This window comes from Lepidothrix coronata, unplaced genomic scaffold (assembly GCF_001604755.1).
Source record: "Lepidothrix coronata isolate B3197 unplaced genomic scaffold, Lepidothrix_coronata-1.0 Scaffold50, whole genome shotgun sequence".
NCBI classification, from domain to species: domain Eukaryota; kingdom Metazoa; phylum Chordata; class Aves; order Passeriformes; family Pipridae; genus Lepidothrix; species Lepidothrix coronata.
The window spans coordinates 615,146-633,237 of NW_016690230.1; the positions used below are offsets into that span (position 1 = coordinate 615,146).

Consider the following 18,092-nt stretch of genomic DNA (forward strand, 5'->3'; position numbering starts at 1 on the left):
TGGTTGGGTATTTTTTCTGGGTTTGGTTTGTTTGTTTTTTTTTTAATTTAAAAATGATTTTTAAACTTCTGCCTGGGAGGGAAACTAGTCATCTTTCAGAGAAATAAAGGAAAATCAAATAATCTCATAATCTGTAACTATCCTACATGTAATTTTGACCAAAGAAAAGATACTAATATTTCAGATTTCTTTAAAATTCATATTTAGTTAAAAATATTCTTTTATTCATCTTTGTCAAACTTACTTTACTAGCTGTGACATCAAGCAATGGTAGAATTTCTCTTTTATTTAAATCTGTCAGCTTAGAAGTTGCAGTTTAGTGACCCTCTTAAGGAATATATGTTTCATAGATAAACTAGGAATTTACATGTGTCTTCTGTGCTACTTTTTAACTATTTATCACCTCTTGTGAGATAAATGAAAGCAGATACTTTTGTTCCAGCAGGAGCCATCAGATTATAAAGTGTCTCATTAATAAAGGGTAGTATCTCATCCATATTACATATAGTATAAAAATATGTGAGTGCAAATAAAGTTAAAAATTCATGCATCAGGTAGGCTGAAAAATATTAAAATCAACATTTTATACACAAAAATGCCAGAAAAAATGGAAAATATACAATAGTTTTCTGAAATACCAAGAATGTAGAACTAAATCAGTGACACTATGAAAAAAAATAAAAATCTGTTATCCAGTCCTCAGTTTAAAAGCAAGAGTTAAACATTATTAAACCTGTGGAGAAAACATTCATTCTTATTGGTCTTGCTAGGATTCATGACCCTGAAACTGGTTCAACAGGTTAAAACTTTGAGCTAATAACACTAACCCACTAACATAGGTTCAATCCCCTGCATGGACCATTCACTTAAGAGTTGACTCAGTGATCCTTGTGGGTCCCTTCCAACTGAGAATATTCTGTGATTCTATGAAGTCTCATATAAACTCATTCAACATTCAACGAATAATTCCATTTAAGGTATTTATGTGAACTTGAAGATAGAATCTTCTAATTACAATAGGTTGTACATTCAGTTACACTTACTGTGCTTTGTATGTTTACATGTATCATATAAAATGAAAACCATTCTATTTTTGCATAGTATTGTCTTTTGTAATTTGTATCTTCTTGGTGTGTGTGTTTGTCTGAACTGAAGATTTGCTAGACTTTTAGTACTTTTTCCACAGTTAATCCCAACTTCTTTAAAGATTTTTTTTTCCCCAGATGAATTAGAATCCTCTATTTATCTTAATAAGAGTATCCTTTGGAAATTCAGGGGACAGCAGCATCTTGTACCTGTTTCTGCATGGGGAAACTCTTATATTTTAGTGGACCTTTTGAACATCTGTCAGTACAACATTTTTCCATCTTTTTTAGGCTAAATGTCAAGTGCTATTACTGAAATAAAATGCTTGTAAAATGAGGAGTATTTATCATGGAGCCACAACTACTTTTGAGATAAGTTTATGTCAAATAAAAATCAAATTTTCTTCTGGAAAAAGAAAAGATAGACATATACTGAAAGACTAGCAACCTTTATATAGAATATCTTTAAAAGGTCTGGAAGTGTTTCTTGAGTGAGAGTTGGGAGACACTACCTATCAAATTCCTTCAACATTTCTGGACAAACTGTGCTCTCCTGTTAAATGTGCTACACATCCAATAAGAGCCTTATGAACATGTGCTTTTTCTAGATTTATTTTCAGGTGCTTCCATATGTTATGAGACCACACTTTAAGATCAGGATAGAAATGTATACGAATTAAATGAGAAGCTAAAGGAAAAAAAAAAAAAGAAAAAGGAAGAAACATCTGCAGTACATCAATGGGAAAAAAATGTTTAAGCTGCCTGTTATTAACCGCTCAACCTGTCTTATGCTGGATTTCTGCATAATTATGTTACAGAGAAGGGGGGCAACAGATGTTGAATAAAGATTGAAAATAAGAAAATGAGAGACTTTTTAAAAAAAAGTAATTGTGGTTGCTCTCAGCTAGACGTTTTTGGCAACGCTTTTAGACAACAATATATTTCTCAAATTCTTTGCCCATTTCTGGAAGATTAATGTAAAACAAAATGCTTCTTTTTAAGTCTGATCAGTTGAACAATTATACAGCTCCAATAATCCCCAAGTCGGTCTTTCAAGAAAGCAGCTGAATATTTCCTCAAGCAGTTTCATAAATTAGATTAAATGAATATGATATCAGGTCAGAAACCCTATAAGCTCTTTTCCTGGGAAGTTGTTGATAGCTTATGTAATTAGCTGTTATTTTCATCTGTTGTAAATATCCAAATAATCCATATAAGATACATTTTTCTCAATCTTTATGGAATAAATGCGACCAAACTATACTTGTATGTTTTTCGGTGTTTCTCACACTTGTGTCATGCTTTAAAGCAAATTGAACTATAATTTTTAGAGAATATCTCTTGCTTTTTTTCCTCCACTGAGTTGATATTTTCTGGCACCGAGTTTGAATGCATTCTGAAATTGCTGTCTGGATAGAGCTATCAGAAAAAGGGAGCTGAAACTACGTGTAGTCACTACACTAAATCATTCGCACACTGCTACACTGTACGGTCCATTTTACCCTGAGTAGATTATTTACCTGAGAGAGTTATTCCTGAATACACTCTGCAGTGGCCCTTAGTTAAAAGTATTGTATGCTTTAATGCAACTACCATTCTTTTTTGAGACATGGCTATTCACAGGATTAAGACAAAATCAGAGGCCATTTTGGAAGAGGGATTCAGATGTGAAATGAATCCTTTCTCCAAAGTTTTAACTTTCTTCTTGTTAACTAAAAATATTTTATTTTTCAAGCATTCCCGACTTTGCTTTCCTTTGCTATCCTCACCCTACATACCATCACAAGTAGACTTCAGTCTGTTGATCTGCTTCTTTCAGGTGAGCAAATACTTCATCTGTTAGCTGTCTTCTATTTTGATCCAAAATTTACATGTGAGATTATAAAAATGTGTAGAGTTTGTTTTTTGAAAAGTCACAGCTTAAAAACTCACATAGCAGAACTTGATAGAACACTATTTCTTGAAGACCTTGAAAGTAATTTGACAAAGAAACTGCATATTTGTATTAATCTTGTATTCAAGAAATTTGGACATAAATTTCCTATGAAAAAAACTGTTCAAAATTATATCACTGGCTTATTCTATGCTTTTGTCCGGATAGAGTTTTTAAAAGAAAGCATGCCATTTGGAAGAGGTATAGATGTATAAAAAAGACTGCGTGAACCTGTTTTACTTTGGGTATGTGCTGTTTGCATGCACATTTTCTAAATACGTTCTTATTACACATCCTTAGTGTAATTGCAGGTGAACAGCAGTAGCTCACTGCTATAGTATGTTTAAAACTCCAGCTACATGATTACCACCAATCTCTACAGGAAAGCATGGTTTACAGGTACCAGTGGGTTGATGGATCTGTCTGTAGAATCAGAAAATATCTTTCTTATTATTCATTTTTTGCCACAGATAAGCCATAAAATGAAGCCAGCAGATTGATGGAGGTTTAGGTTTTCTGTTCTTGTTTTAAATAGTAGATGTAGAACAGGTTCTTCTATTTTATAGCCTGAAGCTCAGCTGTCAACATAAGAGATGTACGGACTTAATACTTGAGAGCTGTGTAGAAGAATGACTTCCCACTTTTTTTAGAGCAGATTAAACACTGCACAATATAGCTCATTACCACCTCGTGTAAATTTATTGAAAAGGCCGTTTTTGCTAAAGCATGAAATACTTTGTCTTTTTATTACCTACTTTACTGCAAGGCACAAACTTCAGCTGAGAATGAAAACGTTTTTAATTTATAACCTTCCTGTTCGTGTTGGGAGAAATTCTATACCTGACCAAAACTTTAAAGCTTGAAAGAGTATCCTTGCTTTTTGCTTGTGTGAGTGCATGTGCCTGAGTCCATGTCTCACTTGGTGTCATGTAAATGCAGTCAGTATTCAATTATGAGTTTATTAAATCTCTACTTCATGAGGGAAAAATGCAAAACTCATTAGGATACTCAAATTAAAATAATGAAAGGTGATAACCATTCAGGTTTTGTTCAGATTTGGAGATTAATTCTGTGCCTTATTTTTAGTTCTGGATATTATTTTTTTCAATGAAAAAGTAAAATTGTGTCAGCTTCCGAAAACCACACACCACCTGTCAAAAGAGCATTGATAGAGCATTACATATTTTGCAGAAAGAACGGAGGAAGAGAAACATGAACAGACAAAGAGAAAATCAAGATGAGAAACAAAAGATGAAAGAATAAAAAAAAATAAAAGTAACTATTAAATGATATATTTCTTTTAACATATTTAGCAACAGTTTATATATCATTAAAGCAAATATATTTTCAGAAGGCATTTCTCTTGTTTGACACTATAAACATACATATATATTTCTAAAATGAGTTCCTCTAGATGTGCATAAGATAAAAAGTCCTGCTGTGTTCATTTGAACTCACGTCCTTTTGACTAAAACTCTGGACGTGTGGAACAGCTTCAGTTAGGCCTTAGCTAGAGTCAGTTTTGCACATCTTTTAGAATTCACCACGTTTCTTTTTTTCCCACAAAAAAGAATTAATTCTTTATTTCAGATTATGGAACTGATTACAACTGTGTAATTTTGCTATCTATTTGTGACAAAACCAATACCGGTAAAACATTCTTCAAGTTAAAAATCTGCTGAAATGCACTCTATCCAAAGTTCACTGGACAAATAACATTTTTTCACTCGGTTTTGCTTAATATTGGTTTTTTAAAAACAGGGCAATCAAACAAAAAAAAAACATGGTGAGCTTAACCAATGTCACTGGAACAAGGTAAGCATGAAGGGATGTGTGACTTAGTGAGGGAAAGAAAATATTTTATATTTTCTTTCTTACAGTGGACTGTAAGATTTCTTTCTTTTCTTACAGTGGACTGTAAGATTTTTATGATCACATATTGTTTTTTGATTTTATTTTAGTTTTAATAGGATTTGCTTTAGGCAAAGCAGGTATTTACGAGACATTCCCTTTACTGCATGCTTGCCAACACGTTATATACGTACTTTTAAATTTTTGCTTGTGCTTTGAATTCTTCAGAATAACCTATTGATAAATGTTTCATTTTAAAAGGGGTTTTTTTTTCTCCTGATGTAGAAAATGACATGCTTAGGCTTGCTAGGTTTAAAGATTGTTGATCTGAAAAGTTATATTAAAAAACTTCCTTTCCTTGTGTGAACTTATCTTGGATGCTACTTAATTAAAACTGTATCCAAATAAGTGATATTTATTGTTGGCTGGAGGTTTATAATAGAGTTCATGCTGGAGGATAGAAAGCCTAAACTTGCAATTGTTCTTTACATAAACAGTTCTCAGAAATAGTATTTCCTCAGTTTTTGGCTTTTTCTCCTCCCCTAATATTTATGTTTTGATCTGATAGAAATACATTGGCCTCTTGTGGTTAATTTTTGTCCTGTAATCTCTTGAAACTTCCTTCTTGTCCTTTGCTTCAAGTGCAGGAGTACAGAAACTACTCTGCTCAATTTTTTAAAGTAGCACTAGGAGATGTTTTTTTCTTATGGAAGGGGTAGGAATTTTTTAAGCAAGTTAAACGAGTTTCTTCTTGACTGGTGTAGGATGATGTGGTTTTCATTAATCATGTGTGAATGTGTTGTTGTGTGATGTAACACAGCTGGGCACAACAAGCTGGAGCGTGTCTTCCAAGAAATTTCAAAACTACTTTCTTGAAAGCTGCTATGAAAGAAATAGCATATTTTTGTAGCAAGAGTGATTAATCAAAATAGGACTTTCCCTAACACAGTAACAAAAAGAAATCAATTAGATGCCATTTCTGCAGCTCTGTTCATAATCACTGACAGAATTCTTTGTGAAATGTCTTATTATAGAAGAATATATTTAGGGTAGGGAACCAGTATTTTCAGTTATTTCTGCCAAAAGATGGTAACCTACATCTATATTTAGACATTTGGAATGCAATTTTGATCCATATTCGTACACCTAATTAGCAAAGACATTCAGATCAACTATAAACATCTACATAAGCATGCACATGATGTTGACTCTCTTCAGTAGGACTCCATGGGAAGTTAGACACCTATCTCGCATATGGACACCTTCCTTGGAGGCATGCAAGTATCAGAGTTTGGGGCTGTGTCCCTCTTACATTCCTTGGTGAGGTGTAAATGTATGTACCTGTCTGTGTAAACAACACAGAGCAGTACTGTACATTGAGTGGAAGTGTCTTTAGCTATTTCAGTGTCAGAATCAACCTGGTCATATTCGCAAATTTTTTTATGAGGATAAGCTGCTTCTCAATAAGTAGTCATTTAAACATATTTTACATTGCTTTGGTCAGAAAGCGATATTTGAAAAACTTAGCCAATAACTAGTCTATGGTAGCATTATTGATCTCCTAAGTGCCTCCCAGATATTCAACAAAAAAAAGAATACGATGTAAGAAGATCAGTCTTTCAACAACAGTTATGGAAAGAAGAACTTGATTTTCCAGGTAAATTTTCAGGTTTTTTTAGAAATAATTCCACGAAGTGTCTACCTGTTTCCCTGATTACCCATAACTTCTGAACCAGATTTATCCAAGGATGCAGGACTCAAAAGTAAGTTTCCACAAATCTTATGGATATAGACAGCTCTAATTGGCTATATGTGTTCAATACAAGTTAAAAACTGATGTCACAGATTATTAGACACTGAAGACTCTTGACTGAAGAGAGTTATTAACAGTGCCTCAGTTACTTAGAAAGCTTCAGGTAGACTGTGCCTTCCAAGACATTTTAGTCAATAATAACACAAAAAATTTCAGAAAAGAAGCTCTGATTACTTCTGTTGCTCATGCCACTATGTGTTATTGTAACCGTGTTATCTTTTTAGACAATGCAACAGAAACAAGTCTAGTGAACAGAACTAAGCACAGGAAGACTAACAGATCCTTTGATTAGCTAAAGGAGGACAAAACTGTCATGAATAGCAATATTAGTGGAAACAAAGATCATAGAATCAGGGAATCATAGCATAGCTTGAGTTGAAAGGGACCTTAAAGATCATGTATTTCCCACTCCCCTGACATGGCAAGGTACACCTTTCACTATATCAGGTTGTTTAGTGGCCCATCCAACCTGGCCTTAATGGAAGGCCAGTGAATGGGAAAAGATATTCAAAGTTTTGAAAAAGTTTAGTTTTCCTTTGGTGATAAGTGGAAAGTCAAAAAGTGTAATTGTCAGTGAAATGACACTCCAAAAATCAGGTACAAGAAAACTGACTTCTGAGGATCTTGGAAGGCTGGCAAGACATTTGATTTGAAAATACCAAAAGAATATACATGAATTTTTTAAGGGGGCAGTTGTCTTTTTTTTTTCCCTTCTCATAAAAAGGGAAAAATTCTATTTAGAGGAATAAATTAGAAACAACTAATAGTGCCTCAGCTTCTCCTGATCTGCTCCCAGGTCCACTTTACTAAGCAATTCTGTATGCCTCTAGGCGGTCTCCATAAGACAAGGGACAATGCAAACAACACAGCATGTGTTGAGAATGCTACAGATTTTTGCTTTTTGTATAAGAGATAAGCTGTTGGTTCTTGGTATAATTACTAATTACTCACAATTATCACCAGTTGTATTCATGGGACAGGATATACTTCTATCATAGAACAAGATTATAACATATTATGTCCTTTCTGACGCCTTACAGTATCTTGTTAAATTATTTTCTATTTGTGATGCTTTACCTGCTTTTAGTCAAATACCTCTAAAACTGCTTGGTAAGAGGAAAGTGTTTTAACATATGTCCTTGCACTCTGGGATGAATGCATTATGGATATAGAATTGTATTCACACTTCTTACAATCACCTCTTTTCACCTCTTCATGCAGTGAACACCTCCAGCTTGTTGTCACTGCACTTGATTGCAGCATAGGAGGTTTACAGGGGCAAAGCTAGTCTTGTATCTTTTGTTCTGCTGTGCAAGTCTTGCAAGCTTTACTTTCATACTTTCCATTTTAACATTTTTTTTTCTACTTTTATAATTATTTTTATAATTTTTTATAATTGTTAATAGGATAATTAACTACTTGTCATACATTTGTTGACAAGCATATGACAATATATTTTAAACATGCCTTTGTCTATATAATATAGTTTCAACAATATCCTCCTGAACATTAATGTTTATGTATGTATATTAAAGTGTTCTCTTACAAAATGTCAGTGAAATACAATAAATTGCCTTTGTCCTGTGATTTTGCCTGACTCACGTACTCCCAATCCACTAGTCTCTTTTGCCAAGATCTGTTCTACAATTCTACACCAATAGGTACATCAAAGAGACATAATTAAAAAATAAAAATAAATTGTCAAATAATTATCTTGAAAAATTTTGGGAAAGGTTGAATTTTCACGGATGAAATTTCTGTCTAAGTTGATACTAGCTTTTCTGTCACTATTGTATGTCCAAGTTCATGCAGATGATGCATTCATCTTCGATTTTAATCTTGTGTGGTCTCACTGAAAATGAGAAAAGTCACATGCTTTCTGAAAGTCTTTAAAAAGTGAAAGACTAGAATTTAGTTGAGCAACAAATGTGATGAAATTTACCCTAGTGAGCACCCAGCAGACCTGAAGACATTGAAAGAGGACACATAATAGATGTTTTAAAATATTTTTTTCTTTTTTCCTGTCCCAAACACATAAAATTTCCTATCATTTTGGTGGGTAGAGAGAGCGTTTAGATAGGCAAAAAAATCTTAAATTCAGGTGCATTTTAACCACCGGGCTATTTCTACATTTTAAGATAATCACATGGAATGATTTAAGGATTTTATCTATATTAAAAATCTGTTCTCAGAAGGCTTTATATTCCCCATTGCAGCCTTTGATAATTCAATTAGTCTCTCAAAAATTTGGGAGTAGCTGATAAATTCACTTTAATGTTAAATCAAGTACCCCAGCAGGTTTCCCTAATATCATTTCTTCCCAAGGAGCTTAGCTCTAGAGGTGATACCTCCCCAACACAGCTTTCTGCAAGAAATATGTAGGCCTTTGGAACAGATTAAAAGAACTGTCTATACCAACATAGCTTCTCACCGTAATAAAGTTACTTCAGATAGTGACAGCAATCTCATTCACTCAGATGCCTGTCCATCCAGCTTAATTTATTTTAATTGGCAGCCTTAGGTCCCTCCATGGAACATAATTCTTGAATATGATGAATTATCCCAGGAATAGAGAATGTCATTACACAAGCTGACTTTAACCCTTCCCTTTAAACATTGTCTTTTGGGATTCCCAAATCCTATTGGCAGACACTGTTGAATAATAAGTAGGAGAGGATTAGCTAGATCTTCATTGAGTGTGTCTTTGGAGAATGCTAACAATAAAGCCAGTTTTGTTTTTCTACTTCTAGGAAATGAACAAAAAATACATTAGATGTGAAAGATGAACAACAGGATTCAGTGCGGTAAATAGATGCATGTCCCTGTAGAAATCAGATAGCAAAGCAGAGAGAAAAAGCCTAACAAGAAAAAGCTGCTTACTACTCAAAAAGAGGTGGCTTTAAAAGGCAGATTGTCATTGACCTTCTGTACTGGATTACAGTTTTGCTAGAAGAAAGACTTGAATTCTTGATGTATTCGTCCATGTCATCAAAGATGCATGCTGTCATCATAGTTAGAGCAGGCTAAGTGGGACACTGAAAGCTTATAAAAATGCTGCATTTTACTCTCCAAAGCTAGAAAATACAAAATGTGACTGAAATACACATATCTTTCTCTGTATGAAATATTTTATTCTGCATTTTTATCCCGCTTTGATTTCCTCTTTGAAATGTAATAGGCAATTATATTCCAGAACAACATTTGCTGATTGTTTTATAAGGCAGATTCTCACAGTAAGCAAAATAAATATATTACTTTAGATATGATTTTTTCAAAGAAAGATTGCAGACAAATTAATTTCTAATGAATTAGTCATAGGAAACTTTAGGGAAGTTGGTTTACATAAACATTTAGATTTAATATATGATTTCTTTTGGTTTTTTGTCTTGAAAATCATACTTACATAAGAACTTCTTTTTATATAGAGTGGTTAACCTAATAAAGAATGTCCCAATAAAGAATGACTAGTTTTGTATTTTATTCTTTTTAATATGATTATTTTCCTTTTTATAGCCTTAGCTATCAAAAAACATGGTCTAAACCTGAAAATATCTGCCCTGATTTGTATTGTATCCCACTATATGTCGTGAATATTAGCCTTACTACTCTGTCCAGTAATGGCACTGAAATACCTCTTGAAGTTAGGCAGGTACAATGAACTGCAGATGAAAATGTTGGAGACAGTTTGTAACATCAAGCTGGAACTGAATTTATTTGTATATCACGTAGACCAGTAGGTTGCAGTGGCTAAATGTAGCTGTGGTAAAATATCACAAGATCATTTGATAATGCATATGCACTCTACAGGATTTACTTTGGTTTTCTGCTTGATAATGTTTAAAGAAAAAAAAACCTGATAAATAAGTGTGTCAGCTTCTCAAGAGGACTGTGACTGATGTTTTATGAACAAAGTTGTTGACAGTTGCTAACAGTTGTTTATCATCATAGTCTGACTCTCTGAGAAATACCAATTAAACATTGTTGAATCAAAAATCAGATGCCAAATTTTAAATGAGAATTTATTTAAAAAAGGAATATTTGTGTTGATTTTGAAAGCAACAGATTTAATGAATGGAAGAGCTCAGTCCTACTCAGCCTTTTAAATAAGAATTTTGAGATCAGAATTGTCTCTGAGAATGGAATCAGTGACTGGTGGGAATTCCAAGTATGCCACTCTATATCAATAAATTTGCAATGTGTCCAGTACTCTGTTCTGTTTAGGGTTCACTAGATCTGTGAGCCAATAGAGCCTGGGCTGCAAAAGCAAGATATGGCTGGACAGAAGAGTTGGCAAAAAGACTGTTGGCTGTCATCTGTCTCTGCCCCCAAATTCCTGCAGAAGACAGGATGGCTGGTCAAGTTGGCAACGTGCCAACTCACTTTCTAGACAAAATGGAGTTCATCAGCTCATCTGGACTTCTCTTCCTAAATTTCTGGAATAAAAATAAAATAGAATGCTACTGCACATGATGTCACACATCCTGCTTTTGTAATGGTGGAAGCATGCATACATTAGCAAAACCACTTCCTGCTATGATTCTAACATGAACTTAGATGAGATCAAAGCTGCAGCTGCAAGAAGGGCGTGGATCAGTTACAATTTTCCTCACTGAAGAATATTAGATCCCAATCCTTCAGGTATTCAAAATGCAGCACTTTGTCACAAGTTTTAATTCTGTAAAAGAAAGTAGTAACTTAGTATAAACATGATAGTATAGGTTTAGGGGAAAAGGAAAGTTGTTTGCTTTCACCAGAAAATAGCTAAGTGGAAAAATACCAAGAAATTTGATCTGACCAGATACTGAATGAATATACTGTGGATATCCCAGAAGTTATATGTGCATGTAATCACTTAATTATTAGTTTGGAAAGGCAAAATTTTCCTACCACTGGAAGGACAATGTGCATTAAGAGCACATTGTGGAAAAGGGGAATCATGATGCCAAGTTACATACCTCAACCCCATCTACATTCATTGTTGAATGAAATTATGCTTTGTCTCATAGCTGCTACTAGGTGTCTCATGAAACTATTATTCAGCATATGAATCTACATCCTGTGGGCTTTTATTTAGTCCCTTGATTGACAAGAACTCTCCCTTAAACAGGAGATTATATGGAAGTTCTCTCTGGTTTGCTTCCTTGTTGCATGATAATAATAAATCTTTAACAGGAGGGGTGAAAATCCTGTGGCCTGTCTTCCTGCTCACTCGGATTTAATGTGCATAGTAGGAGGAAGTCAGGCTCTTGAGAAGATCTCAGCTGTAGGAATAGCTTTACTCTGAATCCTAAGTAGACTTAGGCAGGGACAGTTGCCTTAGGAAAGATTGTGCTTGCTATAGTCTTGCTCAAAGAAATAACTCTTAGTAAAAGAAGCACCTCGAGGATATTTTGTCTTTGCTATCATGAATAATGTCAGATGTCAAACCAGCAACTTTTTTTCATCTGATTTTACAGAAAGAACTCATTTCTATGTGTTTTTCCAATCACTGGTTTTATACTTTTTGGGGGGACTTTGAGATGAACATTACCCTAAATGTTAAAACAACTTTAAAAGGCCTTCAATTTAGTATTAGTTCTATACAGCTATCTTCATCTTTTAAAGTATTACTGTTCTGCATGGTCTATCTAACCAAAGAATAAGATTTTCCATGCTCTTTGATCTTTTAAAAATATACTAAAATCTGAAATCAAGTGCTTTTCCTGAGTCTTAACTTTGCTGGCAACAGTGAGCTGAATAATGTACTAACATGCAAAGTCCCCCTAATAACAATAACAAAAAAAAGAAATTACAACTCTTCAGAATCAGACCAGCTATGTCTATCAAATGATTAAATGCTCTGAAGTCTGATGTGGATAAAAGAGGGGGAACCAACAATCAAGAAAGGAAAAAATAAAAGAAGAATAAATGGAAAAAAGAATTCCAGCTAAAACAACTCAATTTTATTGAAAAGCTGTATGAAGTGTCAAATGTCATGCTAAGAGAAAAGCATAATCTCTATCTAAAGTTACTCAGAAGGCAGAGCTAAAATATTTTGATCATAACCACAGTACAGAGCTCATTGCATACTTGCCAATAATGCAAAAATAATGCTACCAAAAAAATCATATATATCCTTTCATTTATTTCATTTGCATTAGCCATCTAGGTTAGAGGGATTTTGCCTAGGTAATACTAGGGACGATTAAGTCTGTTTAACACAGAGACAGATGCCAGATGTAAGCATGTAACAGTTACAGAGGAAGCATATGCATAGTATCAGCTCTACAAATACTCAGGCTCCCTAGGCGCTCAACAGTTTTGAAGCTAAGGGAGGGAATGTTTTTATGTTATAACATTTTCCCTTGGTGGTAGCAAATTAGCTGCCTTGTATCCATCTTCAGCTGGAACTGCAGAGAGTCATTTGAGAGCTTATAAATAAGTTTAGAGCTCTGCTAGACTGTTTCTTAGACACCTGAGATGCAGTACTGAGATGAGATACTGTGCCTGTGCACAGGCACCTGTGTAACAGGTGGACACAAAACAAAAAAAAAGTTGTTTTTTTTTCCCCATAAGACAATTTTTGCTTGCCTTATTTCCTTATGTAATATAATTCCTTTTATAATATAATTCCTAACATAATTCAAGGTCAGGCTGAGCCCTGCTTTCAGATAGGGTGCTTTATTTTTGTCTCTTTAGGAATTAAAGCCATTGTTTTTCTTAAAGAAAAACAAAGCAAAGCTACATTTTTATTTGGAAACCCAGAGGCTGTTTTTAAAGAACCATGCAGTAGATATTGGGGCTCAAATTTCTCTGCTTTCCATTATCTGTGATACTCAGAATTCAAGCCAATAATAACTGTACAGGTTTCTTACCATTTTTTATGCAGCAGAGCAAAAAGCCTGGGAGGAGGGTGACACATTAAAATCAAGTCATGGTGGAAAGCATACATGGAACTCTAAATCAAGTAAATATTATAGTGATAAATTCCAGTAAATGAAAAGGTTGTTTTAAATACCCTGAGAAAGCTAAGAATGATGAGTATCTAGAATAGGTTTCACTGCATTTTATAGCAGGTCTTCACCATTTCTAGGGGTGTAGTATTTTCATCACCTCTACAGAATTAAGATTTTCTTAAAGAATGTCAATAGACTGATACTGACTGACGTATTCTGAATCCTTCAGCAGCTTTAAAGGAAGCATCTGCATCTCTTACTTGTTTTACCCAAACAGTGTTTAACTTATCTAATACCTTAATGCTGATTTCCTCTGGAGGGTGTTCAGATAAATAAGATGAGGGCACAGCTAACAGAAATTATCCTGACTGCACCTTACTTGGTGCTGTTGGTAATTAGCCTTTAAGTCTATCTCCAAGACAAAAATACACTTTTTATAAGAACATGGCTCAGATTAGTGGTTGCTACACACCAGAAAAATAGCTTCTTAACAGTTAGCAGGCTTAAAAAGCGAAGATATTAGTGAAAACAAAGAACACATAATGACGACATCTTTGGAAATTGATAATTTTTCTTAAAGATATCTTTTGTCACATCAAAGTATACTGACATCCATTCAAAAGTTGATGCTATAACAAATGAAAAGATGACAAGTAAAAGAGGGAGTCTCAGCTGAGCAGCTCAACTGCTGCACATAAATGTAACTAACAGGAAAGATTGTTCTGTATTAGGGTTGTTAATATCTATAATCTCCTCAATCCTTGAAATATAAGAAAGTGATCTGGAACTTATAGTTCTTAATGAAGGATCTAAGGAAAGGAAGATATGAATATTCTGAAGGAGTTTTCAGTAAGTGTCTTTCAAAAATTAGTTTACTGTTCATGGAGAATCTAAAAATATGGTGTTGAATCTGTTTACATGTATAATTCCCTTTGCCAAACTAGTTGTATTTAGAAAGTCAGATTTGAAAAAGGTGTCCTTAATTAGCCTTTCTGATTGATCTAATTGGAGCACTATCCCGGCAGAAATTTAAGTAGGATAGCATTATCAAATTCAAATTGCTAAGCGAATGGGGGTTCTTCATAAATTGGCATAAGGGTAATCCCATTCTGCAAGTCTCTTTCAAAGGTGGCAACAAAACACAACACCAGCAATCTGTTAAACAATAGTCCAGGGGACCATCTAATCATACAATAATGAATATGTTACTTAGATTCTAGATTAAACTCTTAAATAATTTCTTTTTTTCTAAGAATATTTTTCTGCATCCATATGTCCAAGTGAGAGTTCCTTGAGATGTCTGAGCAACTTCAGGGATCTTCTGAGAGCAGCATCATGAAAAGTGTTCTTCTCTCTGTTCTGTCAGATGCATTGTACCTCTCATGAAGTCTAAAGTATATGACCCACTGATGACATCAACCTTTTCAAGCAGAGAATGATACCCAGTAGGCTTTTCCATCTCTTTGTATAAAACAGACCTGGTCTCATTATGGCTGTTAAAGGATATTTTGAATGTAAATCTAGGCATACTAAGAGGAAAGTGGAGGAAAAGACTGTCTTTTACCAAAGTGGCCAGATTTTGAATGGTTCAATATCTATATAGCCTTTGTAATTATTTTTATGAGACTTTGCAAAGGAAAACAGATAGCATTTGAAAAGCTTTACTGCATTGATTCTGCTTTGGTCAAAATCAGGCTCCTACACAGAAACCGACAGATTCTGTCCACTCAACAGAGCCCACCCTAGTCAAGATGTAAACACAGCCATCAAAAGGACATAGAAATAGATTTCTTCAGAAGCTTGCCATGTCTCTCTCCTCAGTGGCACCCTCCTCAGTCAATGTCTATAAAAAAAGTTGTCATATCCAAATTTGAGGCAGGCTTACAAAGCAAAAAGCTTAGTGCCTTCTAATTAAAGATTTGTATACTGAAATAATTGGCAACCGGTGAGGAAGGTTCAGTGGTGTAATATATAGATTATCATTGGTGGCTTGATGGTGTGACAGATGGGGATAGCTTCTTTAAATTATGGAGCTTTTATATTGGTATTTTCAGGAAATGTCAACAGTGTGATTATATTTTCATTAATGTTGTCTTTCCTTCCCATTCATTGCTTTTGTTTGTCATAATCACTTGTTAACTTTTGTCTCTAACTATACAATCTGTTAATATTTGTATAGGATGCCTCACAGTGGTCCTGGTTAATGACTATATTCCTAAACATTGACACAGTAAAATATGTAGTATTTACTAAATATTGCAAATTAGATATGGAAATTATTGATACTATAATTATGAGTAGCTCACAATAAAGTTATTAAAAAATGTGAATATCATGCAAATTATGCAAATGGTTACACAAATTTGGTTAGATTTCAGATTTAAGAGTCATTGCATTTTTAGATTCTAGTGCTGAAACAATCCCATTGAAAAATCTGTGGCACTGCCTTGATCAAGAGTATGAAAATATGCTATACTAAAAATGTATAAAACCTTTTCTCATCTGTTAATTACTGCAGTTTTGTTTTCCTTAATTCTCAGGAAAAAGCTTTGGGGATCTACAACAAAGATTTACAGTTTAAAACTATGAATTTGTCATATTACTGAAGTTTCCCTCTAGCTTCTCAGCTAAGGGCAGGGCTGGCACATCTAGCCTTTGTGTATTTGCTCACTGCAGCCCTAGGCCAGGAAGAGTTTTTTATGGTGGAATGGGGAAGAGACGAAAATATCTTTTCATGATGTCAAATGGTCTTTTCACAGCAAATTAGAGTCAGGGCCAGTCAACTTATAGGCAAACATTGGAAACCAACTTCTGGGTGTCCATTCTCCTCTTTCTCATCTGATAGGAGTAAATGAGGCATCCTTTTTACTGATCAGATATTTCCAGTTCACTGCCAACTATAAACTTAAGTGTTTGTACCTTTGAGAAGCACAGTGAGAAATTTCAAGGGCTGTGAGCTGTGTCTGGGCCACAGATGAAAGCTGTTTTTCTGCTGTGGAAGTTTCTTCGTTGTTGTGAATTTTGGAAGCAGAGTCTATCCATGTCTGTGACTCACAGGTTTGATTTGCCTCCAGAACAGCAAGGCAGAGGCCAAAGACCCATTGTTGGGATCTGTGGACCAGCCCGCTGTGAGGATGGAAAATTTTCAGGTAACACATCTTTCTCTTACATTGTCTTTAAATAAAAATATGTGATTGCCGTTGAATTATAAACGTGAAATTAAAGCATACTTCTGTAAGAACTATATTAAATATTCTATGTGCTCCATGTAATCCTGAAATATTCCTCCAATATTTGTCATTTTGGACAAATGAGAACAAGAATTAAATCCATAGGCCATCATATTTTTATGGCTTTTGAAGTGTTTTATGCCATGTCAATATAAAAAATATATTGCCTTTATCCTGCATTCAGAAAGCAAGCAAACAAAACCAAGCAAACAAAACCCCAACAACCAAAACCAGGGAAACTGAGTAAGGATTATAGACCTCAGAAACTTGTATTTGTATTATTAGGAAGTGACCGTGAGATCCAAGAGGTTTAAAAATGTGGCAGTCCACTCTTATTTTACTGCTAGTCATTTCGCTAACCTGAGCTACATAATTGCATTGCCTGACTGAAAGAAGCCTTTAAACAGACAAGCCAATATAAATACTCAGATTGGAGACAATTCTGTTTAATAACAGCAAGAATGTGTATAGAACTATTTGTTTACCTCTACTCATTTCTGTCAAAATCAATTGTAATTAAACAGAAATGCAATCACAGAAGCAGTACTTTAGCTGACTCTTCTCAATAGAAGTGTCATATAGACCCAGTGTTGGGGACATGTCAAAGTACCCATTATTTTTCTCCTGTAATAAATATCTCCTTATAGTAATTTCAGTTCTTTAGTAAAGACAATTGCCCATTTCAAATAAAAAACAAACAAACAGACAAACAAAAAAGTAAACCATCATTTCATATAAATTCTAGGAGGTTTTCTGGTCATATTTCAGGAATTACTGAAGTTCTGAAAAGCAGAGTTAATTGCATTCTCTGTTAGATATTATTTGGCATTTATTGTCCATCTGCTTACACATATGTACCAAAGATACAGATCTTTCATATCTATTCAAGGTATTAAAAATATAAAATATAATATTATTTTATTAGTCTAAAGCAAGTACTGGTTGTCCTTATTTGTTTTTTGTCATAGAATGATTTGGGTCAGATGGGATCTTAAAGATCATCTAGTTCCATCCTCTCTGCTGTGGACAGGGACACCTTCCACTAGACTAGGTTGTTCAAAGCCCCATCTGACCTGGTCTTGAACACTTCCAGGGATGGGGCATCCACAGCTTCTCTGGGCAGCTTGTTCCAGCACCTCACCAACCTTACAGTCAAGAATACCGTGTTGGTTAGACTAGAGAAATAAAAGCTACAGAGAAATTTTCACCTTGTTTCAGTACAGAATGAATTCTAAATGGAAATAT

The 18,092-nt window shown here is 34.3% G+C and overlaps 1 protein-coding gene across 8 annotated transcripts in view; it reads left to right on the forward strand.

Annotated features, from left to right (window-relative positions):
- PCDH17 (protocadherin 17) overlaps nucleotides 1-18,092 on the forward strand; it is a 91,931-nt gene that overhangs the window by 62,429 nt on the left and 11,410 nt on the right. For 4 of the 8 annotated variants that reach the window (XR_001874916.1, XM_017815375.1, XM_017815376.1 and 1 more), the window contains one exon: nucleotides 16,692-16,766. The exons of 1 other annotated variant lie outside the window; for it this stretch is intronic. Coding sequence is in view for 6 of the 7 variants with exons in the window: in XM_017815375.1 (XP_017670864.1) it covers nucleotides 16,692-16,766 (75 nt within the window). In the remaining variant the exon portion in view is untranslated. Of the gene's footprint in view, nucleotides 1-2,820; nucleotides 2,905-16,691; nucleotides 16,767-18,092 lie in introns of those variants that run through there. 3 more of the 8 variants (XM_017815373.1, XM_017815374.1, XM_017815378.1) reach the window with 1 other exon arrangement.